Source organism: Zootoca vivipara, chromosome 2 (genome assembly GCF_963506605.1).
Source record: "Zootoca vivipara chromosome 2, rZooViv1.1, whole genome shotgun sequence".
Classification (NCBI taxonomy): domain Eukaryota; kingdom Metazoa; phylum Chordata; class Lepidosauria; order Squamata; family Lacertidae; genus Zootoca; species Zootoca vivipara.
The window spans coordinates 10,744,279-10,769,839 of NC_083277.1; the positions used below are offsets into that span (position 1 = coordinate 10,744,279).

A 25,561-nucleotide genomic window follows, 5' to 3' on the forward strand; every position below is an offset into this window, starting at 1 on the left:
ACTTTTTTTTTGAATATTTTTTTTTCTTTGGGAAACTGCTTTTCGACTTACGAACTTTTTGACCTACGAATGTGCATTCAGAACGGATTAAGTTCGTAAGTCAAGGGACCACTGTATAAGTGAGGAGATTCAGACAAAGGGCTGCTCCTTTGGCCCTCAGATGTCTGACTTTGGAGTCCCTAGCAAGGAGGAATCTCCTCTCCTCTGTGCCTCCATTCCTCTGCGTCTCCCTCTTGGCTTTCTACTGTTTCTTTCCTCCTCTCAATTCCTTTCTTTTGCTGCACTCAGAAGTTTTACAATTGAATGGGTTAATGTTTATTTTCCCCATCAGGTGTCAGCAAAGGGAGACATTTAAGGATCCAATGGCTTTCCCACCAGAATTGAATAGGAAGATCTCAAATTTCTGGTTTGAAAATTCCATTCTATATGTTGAGATGAAGGAAATCAAAGGTAATGAGTGGCTGCAAGGATTTTACACTGGACAATATATTAGTTCGAAAGTTGAACATGTCAGGTTCTTACTGTATTTTATTTACTCTTGCCACAAACAGCAATAGGAGCTTCCTTCTGGGTATCATGACCCATGTATACTGTCACTCAGAGGCTTGGTGGGGAGAGGGGAAAATAACGGCAGCCTGCACCACAGTGTAGAGTAAAGTCACGATTTAGTTTTGTTCCAGTGTTCAGTTTACAGTTTGATATAGGCAAAAATCTGCCCTTATTCCCTTTTTGGGTTCTCCATCGGTTGGAGAATATAACAGAGGCCAACCAGAGAAGTTTGAGAAGCAAAGCCTTTATTTTCGCTGTTGCAACAGGGTCCTTCCCCTCACGCAGGAGAACAAGGAAGGAACCCCAAACAAAGGTGTCCTGCCCTTAAAAAGAAATTTGAAATTGGTTTCAGCCCACCCCCCAGAAGCATCATCCATATGTCACAGAAGGGGTGTAGCCCAAGACCGCCCTCCCTAGATTCATCATAGGTACTTCATGAAAGGGGAGGTCTGGTGGCAGTAATCTGAGCAGTCTGGACCCTGCCCCCTGCCCCCAAAACCTAATCAACAAAAGAGAGATATTTACATTTCCCTGTTTCCCAGCCAAGTCAATCACACCCTTTTGTCTGGCACCCAGGTATCAGGATGCCAGGGATTATCACTTTAATTCCTGAGACAATGAGAAGGTGCCCCCCACCCCCCTTCTTCCTTGCAGAGGAACACCTGGTCAGAGAGAGAGAGTCAAAATGGTGTCAGTCAGGCCTGTCTTCCTGTGCTGCTTCAGACATGTTTCTGTACATTCATGTACATGTTTTATGAACAATTATTATATATATATATGACCTTAAAATTCTTATAACAAGTTGTACTGAACCACCTTTGCATTTTGGTTCTTTAAACTCCACTAGTGTTTCCCCATCCTGAAGGGCATTAGAAAAGCTCTTAGCAAACACACAGTTCCTCCACTCCCAGCTCAAGCTTGTTTCCCAGCAGTGGAGTTAGCTCCCAAGCTCTCTCTTCTTCCTCACACTCTCACCGGCAGCTGCCATATCTAGCGCTGCAACTATCACAATCTCCTGAGTGTTCTTGTTTCTACAGCAATTTGTGGTGGTTTTTTTTAATTTTTTAATCTCCTTGAATATTCACCAGCCTCTCTGGACATTTATATTTCCACAGCAGTTTCTGTTGGTGGTTGTTTAATGCTCACTAAATTAATCAGCGTCTTTCATCTGCAAATATTTGGTTAATGTACAGAGTTCTTCAAGCAGTTTCCAGGAAGAGAATTCTATTTTGTGGATGACTTCCACTAACATATTCAGCTTTATGTAGAGTTTCCCCTAATATATCAGTTGGTTGGAGAACTGTATAGCAAAATTCAAATAAGTGTGTGTTTTGAAGGATTGCTGTGCTTTAGTTCCCATTTTGTTTCAGAAAACGTGAATTTAGTAGATTCACCAATCAATGCAGAATGAATTGAATTTCTACCCATTCTTACCTCTACCAAAATGTTTGTTGAGTTGGAAACAATTTAAAATATTTTCTGAGGAACAACCTCCTGTTGCATGAGCCCCTTGCCAATTCTTCCTCTGCAAATTTAGTTTTTCATTATGATTAACAATTCTGCCTTTGATTATTGATTTTTCACCAGTTTATTTGCGGCAGCTGTAAAGGCTGTGGACAGCTCTCCTCTGGATTCTTTTTAAAGATTGATATTGCAGTGTTTTATCATTTCTCAGTTTAATATTTTTTATTTTTTTATTTCTTCTTCATAGTTTTCTTATGTGTAATTGTTGGTTTTATATCTTAATATTTTACCTGAAATAAAGAAACAATTGATATTACGTCATTTAGTGAAAATGTTGTTACAAAATTACTTGAGGTATAAAAGTCTAGCTCTCAGTCTTTGTATCTCTTTGCTTCCTCAGATGTTCTGTTATTTGGACAGCTTCAGAAAGGTAACTTTTGAGTGAAGGACCAAATTCAAGCACATGTTGGAAGCTGATGTTTCATTGAGATTAAATGGTCTGTCCTTTCCTTGGTGTTATTCTAAGAGAGGGAGAAGTACCTGAACTACTTCTTTGGCCTGTCCTGCTTCCTCTGGCATGCATAAATCTCTATCCACCCTCGTGGATTAGAGGATTTAGAATCAGTCTAGATAAAGCTAAAGGTACCCCTGACCATTAGGTCTAGTCATGACCGACTCTGGGGTTGCGGCGCTCATCTCACATTATTGGCCGAGGGAACCGGCGTACAGCTTCCAGGTCTTGTGGCCAGCATGACTAAGCCGCTTCTGGCGAACCAGAGCAGCACACGGAAAGTTTACCTTCCCGCTTGGAGCAGTTCCTATTTATCTACTTGCACTTTGACGTGCTTTCGAACTGCTAGGTTGGCAGGAGCTGGGACAGAGCAATGGGAGCTCACCCCGTCACAGGGATTTGAACTGCCGACCTTCTGATCGGCGAGCCCTAGGCTCAGTGGTTTAACCCACAGCATATAGTATTTTGTACTGAGGGGGAAAATATTTGTGCTCCAGGAGGTTTAGTGTGTATGTAGCCTCAGTCTTCTCTTTCCCCTTTTGCTTTTGCTGGATTCTTTGGTCTTGTCCATATCTGAGTATGATTTGACTGTTAATTGACACTTTTCCTCCATTCCAATTAGACGAGTAGTCCACACACACAACTACCTGAATTTATCTACCGGTATGTTAAATTCAAAGCAGTAGGGGTTCCCTGTTGCATTTGTTCCTATCTTCTAATTTGCTGGTTCTAATCATGCTGATTTAGTACCAGCAGAGCATGTGCACAGAGAGCTGCCAGCTTCCCCTCCCCCCCCCAAATAATAATTCCTCACCCAGGAAATATAAAAACACAGACAGGCAAATGTATGTTCTCAGTACACACTTTATAACATGGTTTGCATGTGCAGTATTTTGATTTTGGGCTATTATCCTTCATTTAGTTAAAACCAGAAAAGAAATTAAGCACCGGTGAAGAAGTGGGAATGGAAAGTTGAACAGCAGAACTTGACAGTTTATCCCCCCCACCCAAAAGCAGTGAAATAAATAAACAGCAACCTTGAGTAGAGTGGTCAGGAGCTCAATTATCCCCATATTATTGCTGATCAAATCACGATTCTGTAATGTGTCAGCGAGACTTGCACCTCAGATATAGGGGAGTACCTGAAATTCCGAATGAAGCTTTAAAAATGAGAATGGCAAAAGAATTAGGCCAGTTGTTGGTTGAAGTGATTTAAAGAGCCTACAGAATAAAATCCACAAATGGTAAAGGATTACCCAAATTTCATGGGAATATAAACAGTTGCAAATACATTATAAAGTACTGTTTGAATAAAACCTTTGTCTCTGTGCCCAAGTGGAGTCCTGTAATATAAGAGCAGTTTAGGATTCCAGGCAGGAGCAGGCGGCATGCAGGGAGGGGTTATAGAGACCAGAAGAGAGCATGGAAAAGGACTCCCTATTTCGGTCTTAACCACTCATGAAAAGGGAAAGTTTTTAACCAGGGCCGTCTTAACCATATCTGGCGCCCTGGTGCCAAGATCCCTCCGGCGCCCCCCGTGAGTGAGGTGGGCAGGAGGGGCAGGAGGGGAGCTGAGAGGCGCAGAGGAGGCAGCCCCAGGCTCGCACTCCCTGCGCGCCTCCGGAGAGCGGCCTGAAGCCGCTCAAAAACTGAGAGGTGCGGAGGAGGCGGCCACAGGCTCCCGCTCCCCGCGCGAAGCTCCGGAGGCGTGTGGGGAGCGCGAGCCTGGGGCCGCCGTGCTGCGCCTCTCAGCTGTTCAGGCGGCCCCAGGCCAGCACTCCCCGTGCGCCTCTGGAGAGCGGCCTGAAGCCGCTCAACAGCTGAGACAGAGGTGCGGCAGAGGCGGCCCCAGGCTCGCGCTCCCCACACGCCTCCGCTCAACAGCAGAGGCACGCGGAGGCAGACACCAGCGTTCGGCACCCCTTCGGCGCCCCTGATGGCCAGGCGCTCTGGCGCCTTGCACCACCCAGCCCGGGCCTAGGGACGGCCCTGTTTTTAACTCAGCCCTAATCCCCTCACTCAACAGAGACCCTCAGTGTTATGTATTGGTGTATATAGTTTTCCCTCAGGTTCTTGGCAGTTGTTTTAGGAGGGAACTTTAGGAGGGAACTTTAGGAGAGATCTTTGAATTATGTTTTGTTACATTGTTTGAGCCAGCCCCTATAGATGCAGGCCGGCTCAGCAGTCTGCTCAGTCATGTTCCAGCCTCCAAAATAAAGAGCAGCTTTTGATGAATCGCTGTGTCGTTTACTCAATATTTAATACTGGCGACGAGGATGGGATGCAGGGTCCATCCAGTTTTGAGGCCTGAGTTTGAGGCCTGAGTTGAAGCCTGAGTCAGCACTGCAGCACTGCCCTGCCGCTCACTCTGAGCGCAACAACACTGCCATGATGGACTCTGCAGACAACCCCAGTGACAGAGAAGGGCCCACCGCGCCTTTGTAATCGCCCACTACCGCTCCAGCAACAGCACCAGGTACGAGAATGGCCACCGGGCAGAGTCGGCCACCACTAGATTTTGACATGAGCCACCCCAAGCAGTGGCCACAATGGCTCCGCCGGATAAGGAGCTATGTCAGGCTTCAAGGGTTCACTAGGGAAATTGATAACTAGACGTACTTCTCACAGTGCTGGGAAGTTCCGCCATCACCTTACTGGAGGGTTTGATGGCACCTAAGGACATTGAGGCCTGCTCCTTCGATGAGCTAATGAACATGATGACAAGGTACCTCGCACCCCAGCTGACAAAGAACCACCACCGTTACGATTTTGTCCACAGAGAGCAACATTGCAGCTCTCCGGACAATTGCGATGTATTGCCAATTCATTAACCTGGAGGAGCGACTGCTTGAAAGGTTCATCATTGGCGTGTGAGACAGCCATCTCCGCCAGAAGCTGCTGGTGAAAGATGACATCACCATGGTGGAGGCCATGAACATGGCAATGGCTTTCAAGAAGGATAGTGCCCACGAGAAGGCTCCAAACCCCCGAGCTGAAGGGGGCACCCATCGGATTCAGCGAGAGCGATCGTCTTCTGGCGAGTTCCCCCACAAGGAGGTCCACCGAACCATAGTCCAACCTGACCGCCACTGCCGCTCCCAAGCTGCACGCGCATCGTCGAACCAGCATCGCTCAGCTCCACGCAGTACCTGCGCCAGTTGTGGGGAGAACCATGATCGTAAGACATGCACATTCCGTGACGTCACGTGTCGAGGCTGTGGCAAGGCCGGGCACATCATTCGTGTCTGCCGCTCCAAGAACACAGGAACAGCGTGTTCATGAGGCCCTCAATGAGGAGCTGCAGTCAATCTCTTCAGCCAGGGTATATCAATTTTCGTCCTCAGGGTCCAATAAGCTTAAGGTGCAAGTTAGAATCGAGGGAAAGCCGTGCAATATGGAGCTCATCATATTCCATAATATCTGATAAGACATTTAAAGAGCTTTTTCCCAATGCCCCCCCCCTCTCCAAATGGCCACCGTGGTATTACAAGACTTTCAGAGAAAGATAATTCAGCTAAGGGGCATGGGCACTTTCAAGGTCCAGTTTAAAAATCACATTAAGAAATTGGACCTCATCATAACGAAGGGTCCCTTTACCAGCCTTCTGGGTTTGGCATGGTTTGGCCCATTAGGCTTAAGCGTGTCAGGACTTAATCAGATTTCCCATGGGACAGGATTTGAGTCATAGAATCATAGAATCAATTTGCCAGGAGTTTCCACTAGTCTTTGACGGAACCTTGGGCCTTTACAACGGGCCCCCGATTTCCCTACAGATCAACCCCATGGTGCAACCCATCAGGGTCAAGGCCCATCAGGTTCCGTTTGCGCTCAAACCCAAAATTGAGGAAGAACTAGATTGTTTAGTAGCGCAAGGGGTTTTAGAGCCAGTCACATCAGGCACATGGGAAACCCCAATCATCACCCCGGTGAAACCTGACTGCTCCGTCCGCATTTGCGGGGATTACAAATGCACCCTGAACTGGGCCCTACAGGACCATGCGTACTCGGTTCGAGTAGTGAGCCACGTATTGGCAACTCTGGCTGGGGCCAAGGTCTTCAGAAAGCTGGACTTAGCACAAGCATACCAGCAGCTTCCCATGGACGAGTTCACAGCTAGCGCCCAGACAATCGTGACCCATAAAGGTGCCTTCAGGGTTATACGCCTGCAGTTTGGGGTTAGTGTGGCTTCAGGATTATTCCAGAGTCTCATGGACCATCTTCTTAAAGGTATCCCCAGAGTTATGCCATTCTTTGACGATGTGCTGATCGCCGCATCATCAAGAGAGGATTTCGCTGCCAGGTTACGGACAGTGCTTCAACACTTCCAGGCAGCAGGACTTAAGGTCAAACAGGAAAAGTGCCTACTGGGAGTGAGCAGCGTGGATTTCTTAGGGTTCCGAGTGTACGGGACAGCCTCCATCCAACAGAGGACAGGGTGTGTGCAATTTGCAATGCCCCAGCCCCTAAGAACAAGGCAGAATTGCAAGCCTTCTTGGGACTCCTTAATTTTTACCATGCGTTCCTTCCACACAAGGCGGCGGTGGCCGAGCCTCTGCACAGGCTTTTGGACAAAAAAGCACCTTTGGTCTTGGGCCCTCAACAGGCAAAAGCTTTCCAAGGGGTCAAAGAACTGCTTATATCTAATTCGGTGTTTACGGACGGCCCTTCACAATCGTGACAGACCACAAACCCCTGTGGGGACTCCTAGCCCCGGATCGCCAGACACCCCAAATGCTCTTTCCTCGTGTTTTGCGTTGGTCCATCTTCTTGGCCGACTACCAATACTCGCTACAGCACCGACCCGGGAAAGCCATGGGGCACGCTGATGCTCTCAGCCGCTTACCGCTAGCAGAAAGCAGACCAGATCCTGCCCCGGTTCATCAGATATTGCTACTGGAGAACTTACCGGACCAGCCCTTGCATGTGAAAGACGTTGCTACTGCAACAGCGAAGGACAGGTTGTTGGCCCGTGTTGCAGAGTGGGTGGGAAGGGGGTGGCCCAGGAAGCCAGGACCAGAATTCGCAGGCTACACGGCTTGCAAGGACGAGCTTTCCACACACAGGGGATGTCTACTGTGGGGTAGCCAAGTCATAGTCCCTCCCCTGCTTAGGAGAAAGGTTTTAGAGGGCCTGCACGTGTCTCACCCAGGGATAGTCCGGATGAAGGCACTGGCCCAAAGCTACATCTGGTGGCCGGGCATAGACGCCGAGATAGAAGGATGGGTCAAACACTGTGTGCCCTGCCAAGTGTTGCGGCCGGATCCCCCTAAGGCACCAGTACAGTCCTGGGAATCCACACAGTCTCCATGGTCAAGGGTGCACATAGATTTTGTGGGGCCCTTCCAGGGCCAACAGTTCCTCATTGTGTTGGACTCCCATTCCACGAGGCTCAAGGTGACACCCACCTCAACCCCGTCCAGCAGAGCTACCATAAATGCACTCAGGAAGCTATTCGCCACACACGGCTTGCCGGACACTGGTGAGTGACAATGGAACCGCTTTCACGTCAGCGGAATTCTTAGAGTTTGTGACCAAGAACGGAATCCACCACATCAGGTCAGCTCCCTTTCATCCAGCCACTAATGGCCAATCTGAGTGTATGGTATGCACAACTAAAGATGCGCTCAGGTGTATAATACAGGGAGACTGGACCCTCCGTCTAGCGGAGTTTTTGTTGATCCAACACATAACTCCAAGCGCAGCAACTGGCCGTAGCCCAGCTGAGTTGCTAATGGGAAGAAGGCTCACTACTCTCCTGGATCGCATACATTCCAACAGGGCCTTAGAGCAGCGACCATCTACCGAGGAATGGAATGCACCTAAGGGGTTTGCCCCAGGGGATCCTGTATATGTCCGGAACTATGGGCTAGGACAGAGTTGGGTACCGGGGACCATAGGACGCTGTACAGGCTGGAGGGTGGACTGGTTTGGAAAATACACCTTGACGAGATCAGACCCTGGTCATCTCTCAACCCAGTACGTCCAGCGGAACTACAAGGCAGCATAACAGAAACAGTTGGCGACTCAGCAACTGGGACAAGTGGGGAAATGGAGGATTCGCCGCATGAGACACCTAAGCAGAATGAACTTGTCCACAGCAGCCCTGCAACTGGATACCCCTGTGGAGCCCGAGACTCCACACCAGTTTGGGCTGCACCACAATCTCAGCAGGAATTGGGTGGGGCATTGGATTCTGGTACTGGCCCCCAGCGGTTCAGCAGAGTTTCCAAGCGTCCAGCCTACTTGAAGGGCTACGTTCACTGAACTGTATAGTACCTAGTGAGAGGACTCATGTAAATTGTAACCATTATGCTTTGTGCCTAAAAGGAACCATTACGAGCATTGCTGTAACTACGTAACCAAATGATCTTAACTAATGCCTTATCTTGGTGGGGAGGTGTCAGGGGGATGCCATGGAGAGCCACCCCCTGTCATCCTGACTAGCTCCTCACCCAGTGTCAGCACGAGCAGTGAGTCAGGAGAAAGGAATGAAGAAGTGAGTGGGGTGGAGAGAGGGCTCTGGCAGGCATCGGAGCCCCAGCCCCGCTATGATTTTTTCCCCTCACGTCTTTGCAGAGCAGCACCAGGTCCACCTTCTGCCCATGGACTTTCCGCTCCGTGTTTCTACCATTGATGGGAGGGAATTGTGTGTGTGGGAGATCACGCACCAAACGCCCCCCATGAGAATGACGATTGGGAGGCACTCTGAGGCAATGGCGTTCAACGTGACCACCCTATCTGGACCCCCCATAGTTTTGGGCATGAGCTGGCTGGATCTACATGACCTGATCATAGGTTGGCAGCAGCGGTCTCTCACCTTTGGTTCAGCCTACTGCGTAGAGAATTGCATGGAAAGGGGGGGATCAGGAACCACTGGCCATGGTAGCGACGATGAGCGTGGAAGGGGGGGTCATGATTCCTAGGGACTATTGGGACTTGCAAGACGTCTTCAGTAAAAAGGAATCTGACCAGTTCCCCCCCCCCCACAGGCCCTACGACTGCCAGATTAATTTCATACCAGGGGCCAGGTTGCCACCTGGGAAACTGTATTCCATGTCTGACCAGGAGATGGCAGTTGAGGGAATTCATTGATAAGAACCTCAAGCACGGTTTCATATGGAAATCTAAAGCCGCGGGGGGCAGCCCTATGTTCTTCGTGGATAAAAGAGACTCCGCCCAGAAGAGACTTGTAGTGGACTTTTGAGCCGTGAATGCCCTCACGGAACCCGTCACATTCCCCATGCCCAGGGTGGATGATCTGCTGACTGCGGTGAGACGCGGAAAGGTTATCACGGAACTGGACTTGCGGGGAGCGTACAACCTGATCAGAGTGTGGGATGGCGATGAGTGGAAGACCACCATGTACTGGGGGACTTTGAGTATTTGGTCATGCCATTCGGCTTGCAGGATGGCTCTGCCTGTTTCCAAGCCTTCATGCACCACGTCCTGGGATCACTGCTGTTCAGAATCTGTCTGGTGTTTTTGGATGACATTCTGATATATTCGGATTTACTGGAACAGCACGTGAAGGATGTCAGAACAGTCTTGGAGCGCCTAAAGGAGCACCACCTATATGTGAAACTGGAGAAGTGCCTGTTCCACGCCAAGGAAGTAGAGTTCTTAGGCTACACACTCTCCGACAAAGGACTGGCAATGGGCAAGGAGAAAGTGCGTGCCCAAGGACGCATAAAGACGGCCAGAGGCTTTAGGGTTTCGCTAATTTCTACCGGAGGTTTATCAAGAACTTCTCCCATGTCACCACGCCCATCACAGATTGCTTACGGGGCAAGAAGAAGTTCCAGTGGACACAGGAAGCACAACGAGCGTTTGAGCAACTGAAAGAGGTCTTCGCGTCAGAAAAACACCGGTTTCACGTGGTCCAGGACGCACCACTGCGCTTAGAAATGGATGCGTCGGCCCGGGCGATCGGCACTGTACTGCTACAGCTGGACGCCAACTGGGACTGGAAGCCATGCGCCTTCTTCTCCAGGAAGCTGAACCAGGCAGAACGGAACTACACAGTTTTTGACTGCGAGCTGCTAGCAATCCACGCTGCGTTCAAACACTGGAGACACTTCCTGGTGGGCACGGCCAGAGTACTCAATCAGCGACAGATCAGATGGGCGGAGTTCTTATCCCATTTCAACTTCTCCATCCACTACATACCGGGGGAGCAGAACGTCAGGGCGGATGCCCTGTCCAGGAAGCCCAAGTACATGTTGGAGGAAGAACCACCGATGCCCCGGAACATTTTTCCCCAGTTGGCTCAAGCTCATGAGCCTATTACACGTGGAAGTGAGCCTCTCCACCGCTAGACACCCCCAGACCAATGGCCAAGCGGAAAGGGCCAACACGATCCTCCAACAGTGCATGAGGTGCTATGTCAACCAGAGGCAGACAGACTGGGTGGATTGATTGCCCCTAGCGGAGTTTGCTTACAACAACGCAGTACACGTCTCCACTGGTCTCATGCCCTTTAAGGCCAATTATGGGCGGGACCCACGGGCCTTCCCCGGGGGAGGGTTGGAAGAGGAGGAGGGTCTGACAGCAGAGGTTTGGGCAGAATAAATGGAGATGGTACACCAGCAGCTCAAGGAGAACCTGGAGAAGGCCAAGGAGGCTTACAAACAGGGGGCGGATCGTCACCGGAGGCCGGGGGAGGTCATCAGGGAGGGAGACAATGTTTGGCTTTCCTCAGAAGGACTTCCCATGGTGGGGAGGTGCAAGAAACTGGCTCCCAGGAGGCTAGGACCCTTTACAGTGTTACAACAGGTCAACCCAGTGGCGTTTTGGCTGGGGTTGCCTGAGTCCATGAGAATCCACCCTGTGTTTCACAGATCACTGCTCACACCCTACAGGGAAGGACATAGGTTCAGGGAAAGTGAAACACCCCCACCAGCACCCCTGAGGGGACGGGGAAGGGGCGGTCAATGTTGCCACAGAGATTCTGGACTCCCGATGGAGGGAGGATAGTTTGGAGTACCTGATGGCATGGGAGGGGGCTCCAGCTTCCAGCAATGCTTGGGTGCCAGCGGACAGTGTGCAGGACAACTACCTAGTGGAGGAGTTCCATGCTCTGTTCCCGCATAGACCCAAGCCACCACGATTCTGGGTGGAGGAGATGTTTAGACCCACGAGCAGTGACGAGGAATTTGTGGGGTTTCCGCTGAGTGACGAGAAAGAGGCAGACTGGGGAGGCTGTCCCACGGAGGAGGAACATGTGCTGGAAGCAGAGAACCAGCAGGTGAAGCAGAGAACCAGCAGAACCGATGAGCAGTCTCCGATCACTGACTAGGAGCAGGTATTCACTCCCACAGGGTCGGATGAGACTGACTTCCTGGGCTTTACGCCCTCACCCCTTGGTCAACAAGCCTAGGGAGGGGGGGCCTGAGGGGGTGTGGATGTCAGGGGGATGCCATACAGAGAGCCGCCCCCTGTCATCCTGACTAGCTCCTCACCCAGCGTCAGCACAAGCAGCATCGGAGCCCCAGCCCCACTATGAAAGAGGATCAGGGAGGAGGAGTCTGGAGAGATCATAGAATCATAGAATCATAGAATCATAGAATCATAGAGTTGGAAGAGACCACAAGGGCCATCCAGTCCAACCCCCTGCCAAGCAGGAAACACCATCAAAGCATTCCTGACAGATGGCTGTCAAGCCTCTGCTTAAAGACCTCCAAAGAAGGAGACTCCACCACACTCCTTGGCAGCAAATTCCACTGCCGAACAGCTCTTACTGTCAGGAAGTTCTTCCTAATGTTTAGGTGGAATTTTCTTTCTTGTAGTTTGAATCCGTTGCTCCGTGTCCGCTTCTCTGGAGCAGCAGAAAACAACCTTTCTCCCTCCTTTATATGACATCCTTTTATATATTTGAACATGGTTATCATATCACCCCTTAACCTTCTCTTCTCCAGGCTAAACATACCCAGCTCCCTAAGCCGTTCCTCATAAGGCATCGTTTCCAGGCCTTTGACCATTTTGGTTGCCCTCTTCTGGACACGTTCCAGCTTATCAGTATCCTTCTTGAACTGTGGTGCCCAGAACTGGACACAATACTCCAGGTGAGGTCTGACCAGAGCAGAATACAGTGGTACTATTACTTCCCTTGATCTAGATGCTATACTCCTATTGATGCAGCCCAGAATTGCATTGGCTTTTTTAGCTGCTGCATCACACTGCTGACTCATGTCAAGTTTGTGGTCAACCAAAACTCCTAGATCCTTTTCACATGTACTGCTCTCAAGCCAGGTGTCTCCCATCCTGTATTTGTGCCTTTCATTTTTTTTGCCCAAGTGTAGTACTTTACATTTCTCCTTGTTAAAATTCATCTTGTTTGCTTTGGCCCAGTTGTCTAATCTGTTAAGGTCATTCTGAAGTGTGATCCTGTCCTCTGGGGTGTTAGCCACCCCTCCCAACTTGGTGTCATCTGCAAACTTGCTCAGGATTCCCTCAAGCCCATCATCCAAGTCATTGATAAAGATGTTGAACAAGACTGGGCCCAAGACAGAACCCTGTGGCACCCCACTAGTCACTACTCTCCAGGATGAGGAGGAGCCATTGATGAGCACCCTTTGGGTTCGGTCAGTAATCCAGCTACAAATCCACTGAATGGTAGCATTGTCTAGCCCACATTTTACCAGCTTCTTTACAAGAATATCATGGGGCACCTTGTCAAAGGCCTTGCTGAAATCAAGATAGGCTACATCCACAGCGTTCCCTTCATCTACCAGGCTTGTAATTCTGTCAAAAAATGAGATCAGATTAGTCTGACATGACTTATTTTTCAGGAACCCATGCTGACTTTTAGTGATCACAGAGTTTCTTTCTAGGTGCTCACAGACTGTTTGCTTAATGATCTGCTCTAGAATCTTTCCTGGTATTGATGTCAGGCTGACTGGGCGGTAATTGTTTGGGTCCTCTCTTTTCCCCTTTTTGAAAATAGGGACAACATTTGCCCTCCTCCAGTCTGCTGGAACTTCGCCTGTTCTCCAGGAATTTTCAAAGATTATTGCCAGTGGTTCTGAAATCACCTCTGCCAGTTCTTTTAATACTCTTGGATGTAGTTCATCTGGCCCTGGAGACTTGAATACATCTAAACTAGCCAAGTATTCTTGTACTACCTCCTTACTTATTCTGGGCTGTGTTTCCCCTGCTGAATCATCTGCTCCATATTCTTCAGGTCGGGCGTTGTTTTCTTTCTTGGAGAAGACTGAGGCAAAGAAGGCATTGAGGAGTTCTGCCCTTTCTCTGTCCCCTGTTTGCATTTCACCATCTTCTCCTCTGAGTGACCCCACTGTTTCCTTGTTTTTCCTTTTGCTACGGACATACCCATAAAAGCCCTTTTTGTTGCTTTTAACCTCTCTGGCGAGCCTGAGTTCATTCTCGCCAGAGGATGTCTTACATTGAGATGTAAGACAAGGAGATGTCGGACACAGGGCCACCAGAAAGGAGACTGTTCCCTCTGACGCCCGAATTGAGGTGCGCTCCCACCCATAGGGCCAGGAGGTGGCGCTTTGGTGTGCCCAGGCTTTTATGCTGGTCAAGAACCCGGAAGAAGCCATTGCGGGGTTCTGACACGGACTGAGCAGTCATGTTTGCTGATGTTCTTGCACTGTAAATAGTATGCACAATAAAGCAAGACGGAGTGGAGTGTCTTTATTCAAGAGTAGCCGCAACCGTCTCTGACAGGAGGGGTGTTGTGTATTGGTGTATATAGTTTTCCCTCAGGTTCTTGGCAGTTGTTTTAGGAGGGAACTTTAGGAGGGAACTTTAGGAGGGATCTTTGAATTATGTTTTGTTACATTGTTTGAGCCAGCAACTATAGAAGCAGGCCAGCTCAGCAGTCTGCTCAGTCATGTACCAGCCTCCAAAATAAAGAGCAGCTTTTGATGAATCGCTGTGTCGCCTACTCAATATTTAATACTCAGTATCCCCTTTGATTCTGGAAATAACTAGGCATGGGTTATTGTCAACTTTTAAAGTACTGTATACTTTTTTATTAGTAATACTAGCTGACCCGGCCACACATTGCTGTGGTTCTTTCCTGTGATCCCCCCCCATCACGATCCATGACGTATCCTGCCCCTCCTCCCTCCACCCCGGCTCATTCCTATGTTTCCATAGGATACCCTTCCCTTTGTTGTCCCTGGGGAGTGTTGGCCCCTCCCCCCTGTATCTCCATACCTTGGCCCCCACCCTTTGAAAAGGAAATGTTAGGTTCTGGGTTCTATTTCCCAGCATGCACTTTTGTCTGAACCCTCTGTTGTCCCCTCCCCCCTGTATCTCCATACATTGGCCCCTGTAAACGAATCGTGAACATTTCTATATATTTAGATTAAGGATAGGGGATGATGATGTGCCCTGGGACCCAGATAACTACTTAAAGGATCCCAACCCGGGGTGGGGGATCAAATAGCAAAGCCCCATAGCCCCGTAGCAACAGACAGGCCCAGACAGAAGGAGGGGGGTCATATGGGCCACTTGGGGCGGGCCTCCAAATCTAAAGGGGGCCTCGGTCAGCATATTCACAATCAGTAAAATGAGAAAAGTAACAAAAGGGTTAAAAAAGGGCCACATTATCTACCTGGCCCGGGCAAGGGGAAAGTAGGGGATTGTAAATGGGGTGGGGGGTGGCAACTGCAAATATCTGAGGATTTAAACTGGGGAGAGAAAGTGAATGGTTTAAAAAAACACACAGAGGCTTACAATCAGTTGTTTCTTCTAAAATAAGACATACCCATAAAATAAGCCATAGCAGGATGTCTAAGCATTTGTGCAATATAAGCCATACCCCAAAAATAAGACATAGTTATAGGCGCAGTTCTGGAGGGCCCCAAGGAAGAGGCAAGGCTGGACACGTAATAAAAAATGAGACATCCCCTGAAAATAAGCCAATGTGGGGTTTTTTTAGGACGTTTTGAAGGATGGTATTTATTTTTGTCTTGTGGATTTTTTTTTTTTTGGGGGGGTAGTGGTGCTAAATTGTAAAGTAAAAACCCCTTGCTGTGCCCCCAAGTGCATTGATGTGGGTTATATACCCCCCCACCCTACGTCAGCCCATGACCTATTTGGGCTCCTCCTCCCCCCACCTCCCACCCAGGGCTCCATTTGGGATAGTATTTAATGGGCTGTAGACCTGAGGCCTAGTATGTAAAATGGAGCCAAGGCCTCCTGTTTTACAGGATATCGTGGCAGAGGCGGGGTTTGTGGGTGAGTTGTGTTGTTGTGGCTTATCCCTGTGACTGGCCCCATGTGTCCCGATCCATGATCTATTCAGTTTGTCCCCCCGGTGTGGTAGTGTTGCTAAATGGTAAAGTAAAAAACCCTTGCCGTGCAGGGGCCTACATAAATCAAAGGCTGTGCTATGGCCTGTGCCACCCCCCCTCCCCCGAGCAGGCCCCGACCTCCACTTGGCAATGTTGGTTTTTTGGTGGGGTTTTTTTTGGGGGGGGGTTAGTGGTGCTAAATGGTAAAGTAAAAACCCCTTGCCATGCCCCCAAGTGCGTTGTTGTGGGTTCCCCCCCCGGGCCTGTCAGGGGCCTACATTAAACAAAGGCCTAATGGCCACCTTGGGGAATTTTAAGTTGCTTGGTTGATGATGATGTCATTTGGTTTGTGGGTGTGGCTTAGATTTCACAGGAAGGGAGGGGGTGGAGGAGGGTACTACGCCACTTGAGGGCGCTGTTTGATTTGGTGGAAAAGCAGGTCTGTACCTGGGCAGGTGTGCGATTTGAGGGATTTTTGCCCCCAACAACGCTCCAGGAGTGGCCTGGATCGTTGTGTCAAAATTTCAGGACGATCGGTCAAGCGGTTACGGAGAAAAGTGGCAAACGGGATTTCACGATTTTTACATTTTTATATATATAGATTTTTCCCAACTTCATAAATAAGTGACAAGAAATATAAAACACAAATAAGCTATTAACAAACAATGAATAAACAGAGTTTAAATCATGTTTAGATTATCATGATTAAAATAAAGCATTAGCAGGATCTAAAATAACACAGTAAACACTCACAAAAATAAAAATAAAAAGTCTTCGGTTCCTCTTTGTTACTTCCTTGCAGTCAGACCTTTATTTCTGTGCTTGTACAGAGCCTCATTCAGGATAAAGTTTGGGTGGGGACTTCATCCACATCCAGAATGCAAAATACTATATACATAGAACAAAATTATATATTTGTTTTTCTAATGTATTATTTTTTTTATACCCCACCTTTTCCCCTGACAGGGACTAAAGGCAACTTACAAATAAACGCAAGAACTGCTAAAACATATGGGGGATATTAAACCTATTTTTCATTGTTTATTAATTAAAACAAATATTGAAAAATTTAAAGTGCAGTTTAAAAACCACTCCAGAATGGGGGTGGTGGTGGTGGGAGGTATGTGAGTGATGGCATAGGCACTGGCCATTAGGGCGGCTCCCACTATAGGCAACTTGTCCTTGATGTGGCAAAACTGCCAAGTTCAGTTTCTGCACAGCTTGTTTCAAGATGCTTACGGTAAATATAAAAATACAGGTGTGTTTTCAGGACCTTAAAGGAGCTTTAGCATCACTGCTGCCAAAGCCAGAATCATTTTAACTCTTAGTCAGATAGCCTTTATCCTGCTTTAGGACAACAAATGTGTGTGTAGTGCTATCATTCTTGTAAGAAAATAGTGCTGGAGGTTTGCTAGGGAAGGACATTTGTTAGGTTGCCTCCATTGATTTCTTCCCTCTGATTTCAATGTCAGCCACTGAAAGCCCCAAATGGGCAATTCACACAGAGAGATTCAAAGGAGGACTATTTTTCTCTTCTTACCCCCATCTTCCCCTTCACTGAATAAAAGAGCTGAGGGAATATTTTCTGGGTTGTTTTGCTTTCGTGAAGAGTGACTGGATTGACAGGAGGGGCACAATAAAATACGTGGAGTAAAAAGGAACAAAAACATTATTTAAAAACCTGCAGGGAAGGTATTTATTCTGAGGTGAGTCTAGCAGAAAGAGGGGAGTGAGTGTCCTAACCCTGAATCAAATGTGAGGAAACCCCATTTATCTGAGAGGAAATTTGGTTCTTCTGGGTGTTTCTTAAATCAAGATGTCCATCTCTAACCATCAGCTGATTCTGTCTCTTCTCTTTCCCTCCTCTTCTCCCCAACAGCAAATGTCACTCTGGATCCAGACACAGCCCATCCCAGCCTCATCCTGTCGGAGGATTGGAAAAGTGTGAGAATGGGAGACAAACATCAAGTCCTGCCCGACAATCCTGAGAGATTCAATTACCAGCCTTGTGTGTTGGGATGTGAGAGATTCACAACTGGCAGACATTTCTGGGAGGTTGATGTGGGGAGAGAGGGAGGGTGGGCTGTGGGGGTTGCCAGGAAGTCTGTGGAGAGAAAATGGTCCTATTCTTTTAGCTCTAAGGAAGGAATCTGGGCTGTGGGGAAGTGGGGAGGCAAGTACAGGGCCTCCACCTCCCCTCGTTACTCTCCTCTGTCCCTGAGTGAGGAGCCCAAGAGCATCCGGGTGACTCTGGGCTATGAAAGGGGACGTGTGTCTTTTTATGATGCTGACTCAGGAGCCGAACTCTACACATTCTCAGGAGCCTTGTTTTCTGGAGAGACCATCCTCCCTTACTTTTTTCTGTTGGAAAAGAAAACCCACTTCTCTATCTCCTGAGGAAATCTGCCTCACAAGCCCAGTTGGAGTTTCTCTCCACACCAGAATGACTGAGATGAAAACAGTTGCCAGTTTTGGCCTCTTTGCAGAGGCCTTTTGAGAGGAGTCACAGTCAGCAGAAATAAGAAAAGAAACAAAACCTGGGATATTCTCTTCCCTTCCCTTTCCCAGAATTTCCTCTGTAGCTGAGTCCTTAACAGACCATAATACTTTAACCGTGTCAATCAACAATCTCTTTATCAAAAGGCTTCAGCCTCCACCCACTTTAACCTGCTTTTCATTGCTCACCTACACCAGCTGTTAGAATACACAGATATTACTAGAAAACAGTCCCTCCCCACTTTTGCAACTAAAGCTCATTGCCTTGTGGACCTCAGGCAGGAAGGAAATGTAAAGAATATCTCTGAGGCACCGACTTAACCCCTCCTGTGCAAATTTATCCTCACCCTCTCTACACTTCCTCCTAAATAAGTATCTCTGAATTCAGTGATGCCTCTGGCTCATTGTTTTGGGATAGCTTCATAAATCTTTTGTATTAACAATTGGATTCTCTGTATCTGGGGTAGCCAATATGGTGTGTCCTGGATGATGAAACAAAATCTTGGATTTTCTTTTCCCTCTGCTTTCCCAGAATTCCCTCTGCAGTGGAGTCCTTCAAGAGAGGGAAACACTTTAACTGTCCCAATAAACAACCTATTCCTCAAAAGGATTCACCTGCCACCCCCTCCGATCATGGTTCTGTTGTTCATCGTTCTCTCATGACCAGACTTCCCACATTAATAGATTCCTGGAGAACAATCCCTCCACCCAACTAAAGCTCATAGCCTTGTGGATCTCAGGCAGGAAGGAAATAAGAGGACTGTGAAGCCCCAACTTCCAACCCTTTGCAAATGCAGCTTCCCCATCTCCACACTTCCTCAGAGTGAAATCTCAATTCAGAGATGATGAAACAAAATAAAAAACTTCCTTCCAATAGCACCTTAGAGACCAACTAAGTTTGTCATTGGTATGAGCTTTCGTGTGCATGCGCACTTCTTCAGATACCCTGAAACAGAAGTCACCAGACCTTTATATATAGTGAGAGGGTGGGGAGGGAGGGGTATTACATCATCAGAGATGGTGGTTATGTCTGCCCTATATAATTTACATGACATCATTCCTGTGGTCCCCACACTAAATGTGGGATGCTCCCCCATAGAAGCAATGGCAATAACGGAGCCAGCCGTTTTCAGTATCGCCTGTGTCTTCTGTCCCTCCCCCCGCCCTGGCTTTTAATAATTATGGTTTAATATTCTTGAATTCTTATATTTTGTTTTCTCCCTTGTTGGTTTTTAGTGCTATATTCATTGTTCATGATCTTACCTTGTTTTTTTTAATGGTTTTACGTTATTGTCATGTTGGTGCAGCTTTCCTATTGTTGATTTTTAATCAGTTATATTTGAATTTGTGAACAGCCCAGAGTTATTTGGGAGGTGTATGAAAGCCAGAAAAATGAAATTGTATTAAAGAAAAGCTCCCAAACCTCCCTTGTAGGCTGTTGAGGGGCTCCTTCAGCCTGGAGGGCTTTTGCCGGAGTGTAATGCAAGATGTCATTGTTCAATAATAGTGCATTAGTCATGGATTGATGCTGGACCATCTATGCAGCGACTTTAGTAGCTATTCCATGAAACTTCCAGAATGTTGCCTCATTATTGCCATTTGGGGGGGGGGCATAATGGGCTGTAATGGAATAAAAGGGGACCAAAAGAAAAAGAAAAAACCCACAACAGAACATTTCTGGTATGGAAAGTTATAGGATTTCAGCAGGAAGTAACAGGACACAGACTGATCAGAAATGAACCAGTTATTGTGAAGACTGCAAACCTTTGTGGGCACAAATAGTATTGAAACTGGGATTGTATAGACTTCCCAGGTAGCACTGTGCACAGAAATCACAAATACATAATAAAAGGAATATGTATAAATCCTGGGAGTGTTTGCATTCTGTGTTGGAGAGGGATGATTGTTGAGAGCTCCAACTCTGGGTGAATGTGGGCTGAGGCTGTAGAGCATCATAGAAAGAAAAAGAAAAAAACCTCATTCTACCCACTGTTTTAATATATTCAAAGCTGGCATCCATCTTTCTTGGGGCATGTGGAGGAGTGCGTCTTTGGGTGAGGTCAAGCTTGTGGGAAGATCGCAGTGCCTGCTGTGGCTGTAGAAACCGATGCAGGAGAGACATGTTTTGTGTCAGCTGGGGCAGATGAAGGCATCTAGTTGTGCTGCTGCTGCAGATGAACCAGACTGCACGCATGTGGTGGAACATTCAAACAAAGTTCAAAGCTATCACTTATTAACCAATCAATGTCAAATTTATGATAGCTGATAAAAAGACCTGTTCAGAAAAAACATGGATTTGTTTTATACGGTTATAAATATATGCCAAATGCCTGGTGTGTTTTTTTCATTATTGAAAAAGAGCAGTTTATGTTTGGAGTGAGATGTGCTGGTGACCACATAGTTGTTCTGTTAGGAGGAGAGAAAAGGGAGAGGGAGAGGAAAGCTGAAGAAAAGAACACCCAGCAGAAGAAAAGAACAATTGCTGGTTGTCGTTACAGCAGTACAAAGTGCACACCCTTTGCCTCTCCATAAAAAGGGGCAAGGAGACAGGAACAGCTGGGAATAAGGAAAGGTAACCCCAGAACGTCTCCTGGATCTACCACACTATCTCCCTGCCCACAAGAGAAGCTAGTCTGGGGGTGAGTATCTGACAACCAAACCCCATTGTATGTTCCCAGGCTGCCCTTTGTCCAAGCAGGTCTATTTTCATTCAGTTCCCAATGTGTATAGAGGAGCCTTTTAACTGTTCCTCTTCTCCCACCATTCAGCTGAAAGTCAAGCACCTATGGAAATGCTGTTAGCTCTGGGAGAGGATCTCCCATGGGTGTTAATGGAGGTTTTGGCTTGGCACCCAAAGGAGGACTTGGAGCCCTACAATGGCTTCTGTCCTTGTCTGTCACCTCGGTGCCATTCCTGGGCCACTCTGGATGCAGCGCCAGGAAAGTGGACCTGCACATGAATGTGAGATTGTGTCCCACTGAATGATTATTTAATGGAGCTCCATTATTCTTCCTACTGGACAGGGAATACATGAAGCAGGCAAACATTTCTGAAAAGGTGACCTGTTTTGCTTTAAATGGGCAATTTTAAAGATGAAGATTGAGTTAAATTCTTCAGCGGAGCTCTTTTTTATTTGACAGACTGCCTTGTTTTAATAGCTACCGTATTTTAACAGCTAAATATATTTCAACATTTTTAATGTACATATTTTGCTTTGTAACGGCTTTGGCTACAGATTTTTATTTATTTATTTTATTTAAAATACTGCCTTTTTTTGAAGGCCAAAGGATTGGTTTTCTGTGCTGAGTGTGTGCCTACTATGTGCGGGCACCTTAAAATTTGTATAACAGGACCAATTATGGAAGATATGTTGCATACCCCTCTCCCCAATTTTCTGTTTCCGTCCACCCCGCACAATCTGCTTTCTGATAATGCTTCTGTTATTATGGGCACCTGCAACAAAATGTTGCATTGTGAAATGATCCCTGCTTTCATTACTGCTCCACTGGGTTTCTGTCCACCCCCCCCCCACTCCGCAATAGTCACCATTCTGTCCTCCCCAACCCTCATCTGTTGTTGTTTTTTAAAGGAATATATATTGTTATTCGTCAGATTGTGGGCCATGCAAAACTCTGGGTTTTCATTGCAAAACTAGTTGGCGCTAGTTTGAAGTGATCCGGACACTGTTGGATTTCGGGGTGTTAACTACGAACCCTGTGTTTCAATTACTCAGTTTGTGGGGCGCTGCAAAATGTGGGGCTTTCACTGCAATACTTTGGCACAGATTTGGAGGGGATCCAAAAGTTAGTTAATTTTCAGGAAGCCTGCTGGAAGGAAGAGCAGCTAATTCTGAGCAAACCAGTCAGACGGGAACGACTTTTCCACTTGCTTTTCTCTCTTCGCATTTTCCTGGAAGTGAGCGCGTTCTCCGCAGAGAAAGTTTCTTGGGATGAAACACGAGCATGGATGCACCTGAAGACAGCCGGAGCCCCTTTCAATGCAAAAGTCCGAGAGCAAAGGCCCACCTCGGCCAGCTCCAGCTTCTCACAGTCAACAACTTGATATGGAGATAAACCTATGGAGAGCTGCCCTCCCACCAGCCTCCCTCCCACCATGGCTTTGCCGCTTTACAGCAAGCCGGAGAGGGAGTAAGGGGAACGGACGGGAGCCGTGGCTCCCAAGAGGAAGCAGCTGTGCCAGCACTCTGGCAAAGCGGCGTGGGGTGTGTGTGACAAAAAAAGAATTACACCTGGGCTTGCTACGCCTCTGGGCGGACAAAGATGCAGTTCACCCAGCAGCAGTTGCGGGGGGTGGGGGTGGGGAGGACACGCCAATCTCTGGTTGTTGCTACATCTCTAACACAGAAAATACCGCAGTGTATTTAAGTTTTGGTAGAGTTTTGGAAAGCACTTTTAAAGGGATATATGCAATTCGGTTTTATTTTATGTTTGGAGATGCCCCAATGTAGACAGTAGGGAAAAGTTAAACCTTGCAATGTTTGTATCCATAGGTAGGTATCAATATGAAAATGCATTTTGTGTCTTTTGAAAAGTTAAAATGTATATTGAATAGGTAAATGTTGATATCAAATGTCTATATTGACTGTAAGTATAGGGGCAAGTTTAGGAGATGTTAATTAAGTTAGCTTTGCAGTATGTATGGTATGGAATGTAGTGAAATAATTAAAACCCTAAGCCTATTGCTTTGGCATTGCTCTGGTTAGTTGAGAGCATGCCTACGCAATGTCTTTGCGGTGGGGGAGATATGTAATGAAACAACCCTAGGATGGTATATTTGGTCTCAGCCTGGATGTACTTGGACTGTGTTTCTGATCAGTCCAGCTCCCTGTCCCCAAGTTGCTAATTTCCCTTTTCTGAGCAAGTTTCTGGAGCGAGTGGTCACGGATCAGGTCCAGGCACTTTTGGAAGAAACTGATTTTCTAGATCTATTCCGATTGGGGTTTAGGCCCGGTTTTGGGACAGAAACTGCTTTGGTCGCCCTGTACCTCAGTGAAGGTAAGGGTAAAGGTAAATGACCCCTGGACACTTAACGTCCAATCAAAGGCGACTGTCGTGTGCAGCGCTCATCTCACTTTACAGGCCGAGGGAGCCACTGTTTGTCCACAGACAGCTTTTTGGGTCATGTGGCCAGCATGACTAAACCACTTCTGGCACAACGGAAACACCGTGACAGAAGCCAGAGCACACAGAAACGCCATTTTCCTTCCCACAGCAGTGGTACCTATTTATCTATTTGTACTGGTGTGCTTTCGAACTGCTAGGTTGGCAGGAGCTGGGACAGAGCAACGGGAGCTCTCACCGTCATGTGGATTTGAACCTCCGACCTTCTGATTGGCAGGCCAAGACAAGAGGCTCCATGGTTTAGACCACAGCGCCACGCACTGTCAAGAAAGTGAGAAGGGAAACATGCCCCTGTTAATTCTCCTCTACCTCTCAGCGCTTTTGACACCGTCAACCATGATATCCTTCTGGAGCGGCTGTCCAAGCTGGTGGTGTGTGGCACAGCTTTGCGGTAGTTGCCGTCATACTTGGATGGTCGTTCCCAGAGAGTTTTGCTTGTGGAATGCTATTCAGCCCATGGATCCTTCAATATGGGGTTCCACACAGCTCAGTCCTATTCCTTATGCTGTTTAACATCTACATGAAACAACTGGGTGGGGTTATCCAGAAGTTTGGAGTACGTTGTCAGCAGTATGCTGAAAATACTCAGCTCTATTCCTCCTTATTTCTGCAGGTGAGGCAGTGGAAGTGCTGGACTTTGTATTGCCTCGATAATGGACTGGATGAAAGCCAACAAACTTGGTTCCCTAGACTGGATGGGTGGGAGACGTCTGCTCTTGATGGAGTTACACTTCCTCTAAAAGAGCAGGTTCATAGCTTGGGGGTAGATCCTGGAACCGTTGCTGTCACTCGAAGCTCAGGTGGCCTCAGTGACCCGAAGTGCCTTCCATCTGGACAGGAATAGCCTAACTATTTTTGCCTGTGCTCTGGTAACCTCAAGGTTAGATTACTGCAATGCTGCCTCAGAAGATGGTTCAGAAACTTTGGCTAGTACAGAATTGGATGGCCAGGTTGCTCATTGGAGCAAGATGCTTTGAGCATATTACACCAATCCTGGTCCAACTGCACTGGCTACCAATTAGTTTCCAGGCCCAATTCAAAGTGCTGGTTTCACCTACAAAGGCTTAAACAGCACAATACAGCAATACCTCAAGGACCACCTCTTTCCATATGAACCTACCGATACCCTGAGATCATTTTCTGAGGCCCTTCTTCGTGTGCCTCCTCCTCGAAAGGTCAGGAGGGTGGCAACATGAGAACGGGCCTTTCCTGCAGTGGCCCCCCATCTGTGGAATGCTCTCCCCAGGGAAGTTCACCTGGTGCCTTCATTTTACACCTTTAGGCTACAGGCCAAAATGTTCCTTTTAAACCAGGTCTTTGTTTGATTTACAAATATATGGAGGGGGATGTTATTGGGTTGCTGTTTTTGTTTTGATTATGTATTCTCTGGTTATATATTCTGATTTTATTTTGTGAACTGCCCTGAGACCAGCGGGCATAAGGTGGTGTATATAAATACAACCAGGCCCCAGTTTGTGTTTTCAGGCAGCCAAAGCCATTCTCTGCTATGTTTTTTGACCCAAAAGACCAGATTAGATGGAATGCTCAATATGTCTCCTGCTGCCAAATACTGGGCAGGGTCTCTCAGGGTGTGAGGAAAACCACTTCCCCCACAGATGCAGCCAGCCCCCTGACAGGTTTCTGAGAGGTTTTCCTCTCTGGTGAGAACTTTTCAAAATCTTATTTCTGTGTTTAAAACACTCTTTACATAAGAACATAAAAGAGCCCTGCTGGGTCAGAGAGAGGCCTGCCAAATCTAGGCTCCTGTTCTCACAAGATGCCACACTATAAACAATTTAGTTCTTGCAGATGCAGTGCAGGTATTATAGGGTACCTGTAAAAGTGCCAATTCCATGGATCAAACTGCTCAAGTGGGCCCATATGGGGTAAGGTGACCTTGTAGGTAAATAATGAAGGAGCATGAAAATGCTTTTTGGTTTAATAGATGAGTTTCAGGCAGTGGGACTAATAGTGAAGGTGCCATTGCATAAGAATGTAAAATGCAGAATTGGTTTCATAGGAAGAATGTGGAAACGCTTAACCCTGAATAGTTTTTACCTTACAGGCTTTTTTCTTCTTCCCCAGTCCCTTCACTTCCTGCTGCCATTCTACAGCCGCCTCTCATCTCAACAAAG

The 25,561-nt window shown here is 47.4% G+C and overlaps 1 protein-coding gene across 1 annotated transcript; it reads left to right on the top strand.

Moving 5' to 3' along the window:
- Positions 1-109: 109 nt before the first annotated feature.
- LOC118077651 (butyrophilin subfamily 1 member A1-like) lies at positions 110-18,186 on the top strand. Its single transcript, XM_060270812.1, has 3 exons — positions 110-450; positions 2,414-2,443; positions 17,669-18,186. Exons 1-3 carry the CDS (start codon positions 312-314, stop codon positions 18,184-18,186), a joined length of 687 nt encoding a protein of 228 aa, XP_060126795.1. The 5' UTR covers positions 110-311.
- The last annotated feature ends 7,375 nt before the right edge of the window (positions 18,187-25,561 follow it).

What these genes read in the sequence shown, in the direction of transcription:
- LOC118077651 (XM_060270812.1), top strand. Translation starts at nt 312, where the DNA reads ATGTTTATTTTCCCCATCAGGTGTCAGCAAAGGGAGACATTTAAGGAT. An exon ending in TGAGATGAAGGAAATCAAAG is followed by an intron (nt 451 to 2,413) that starts GTAATGAGTGGC and finishes TTGCTTCCTCAG; the next exon opens with ATGTTCTGTTATTTGGACAG. An exon ending in ATTTGGACAGCTTCAGAAAG is followed by an intron (nt 2,444 to 17,668) that starts GTAACTTTTGAG and finishes TCTCCCCAACAG; the next exon opens with CAAATGTCACTCTGGATCCA.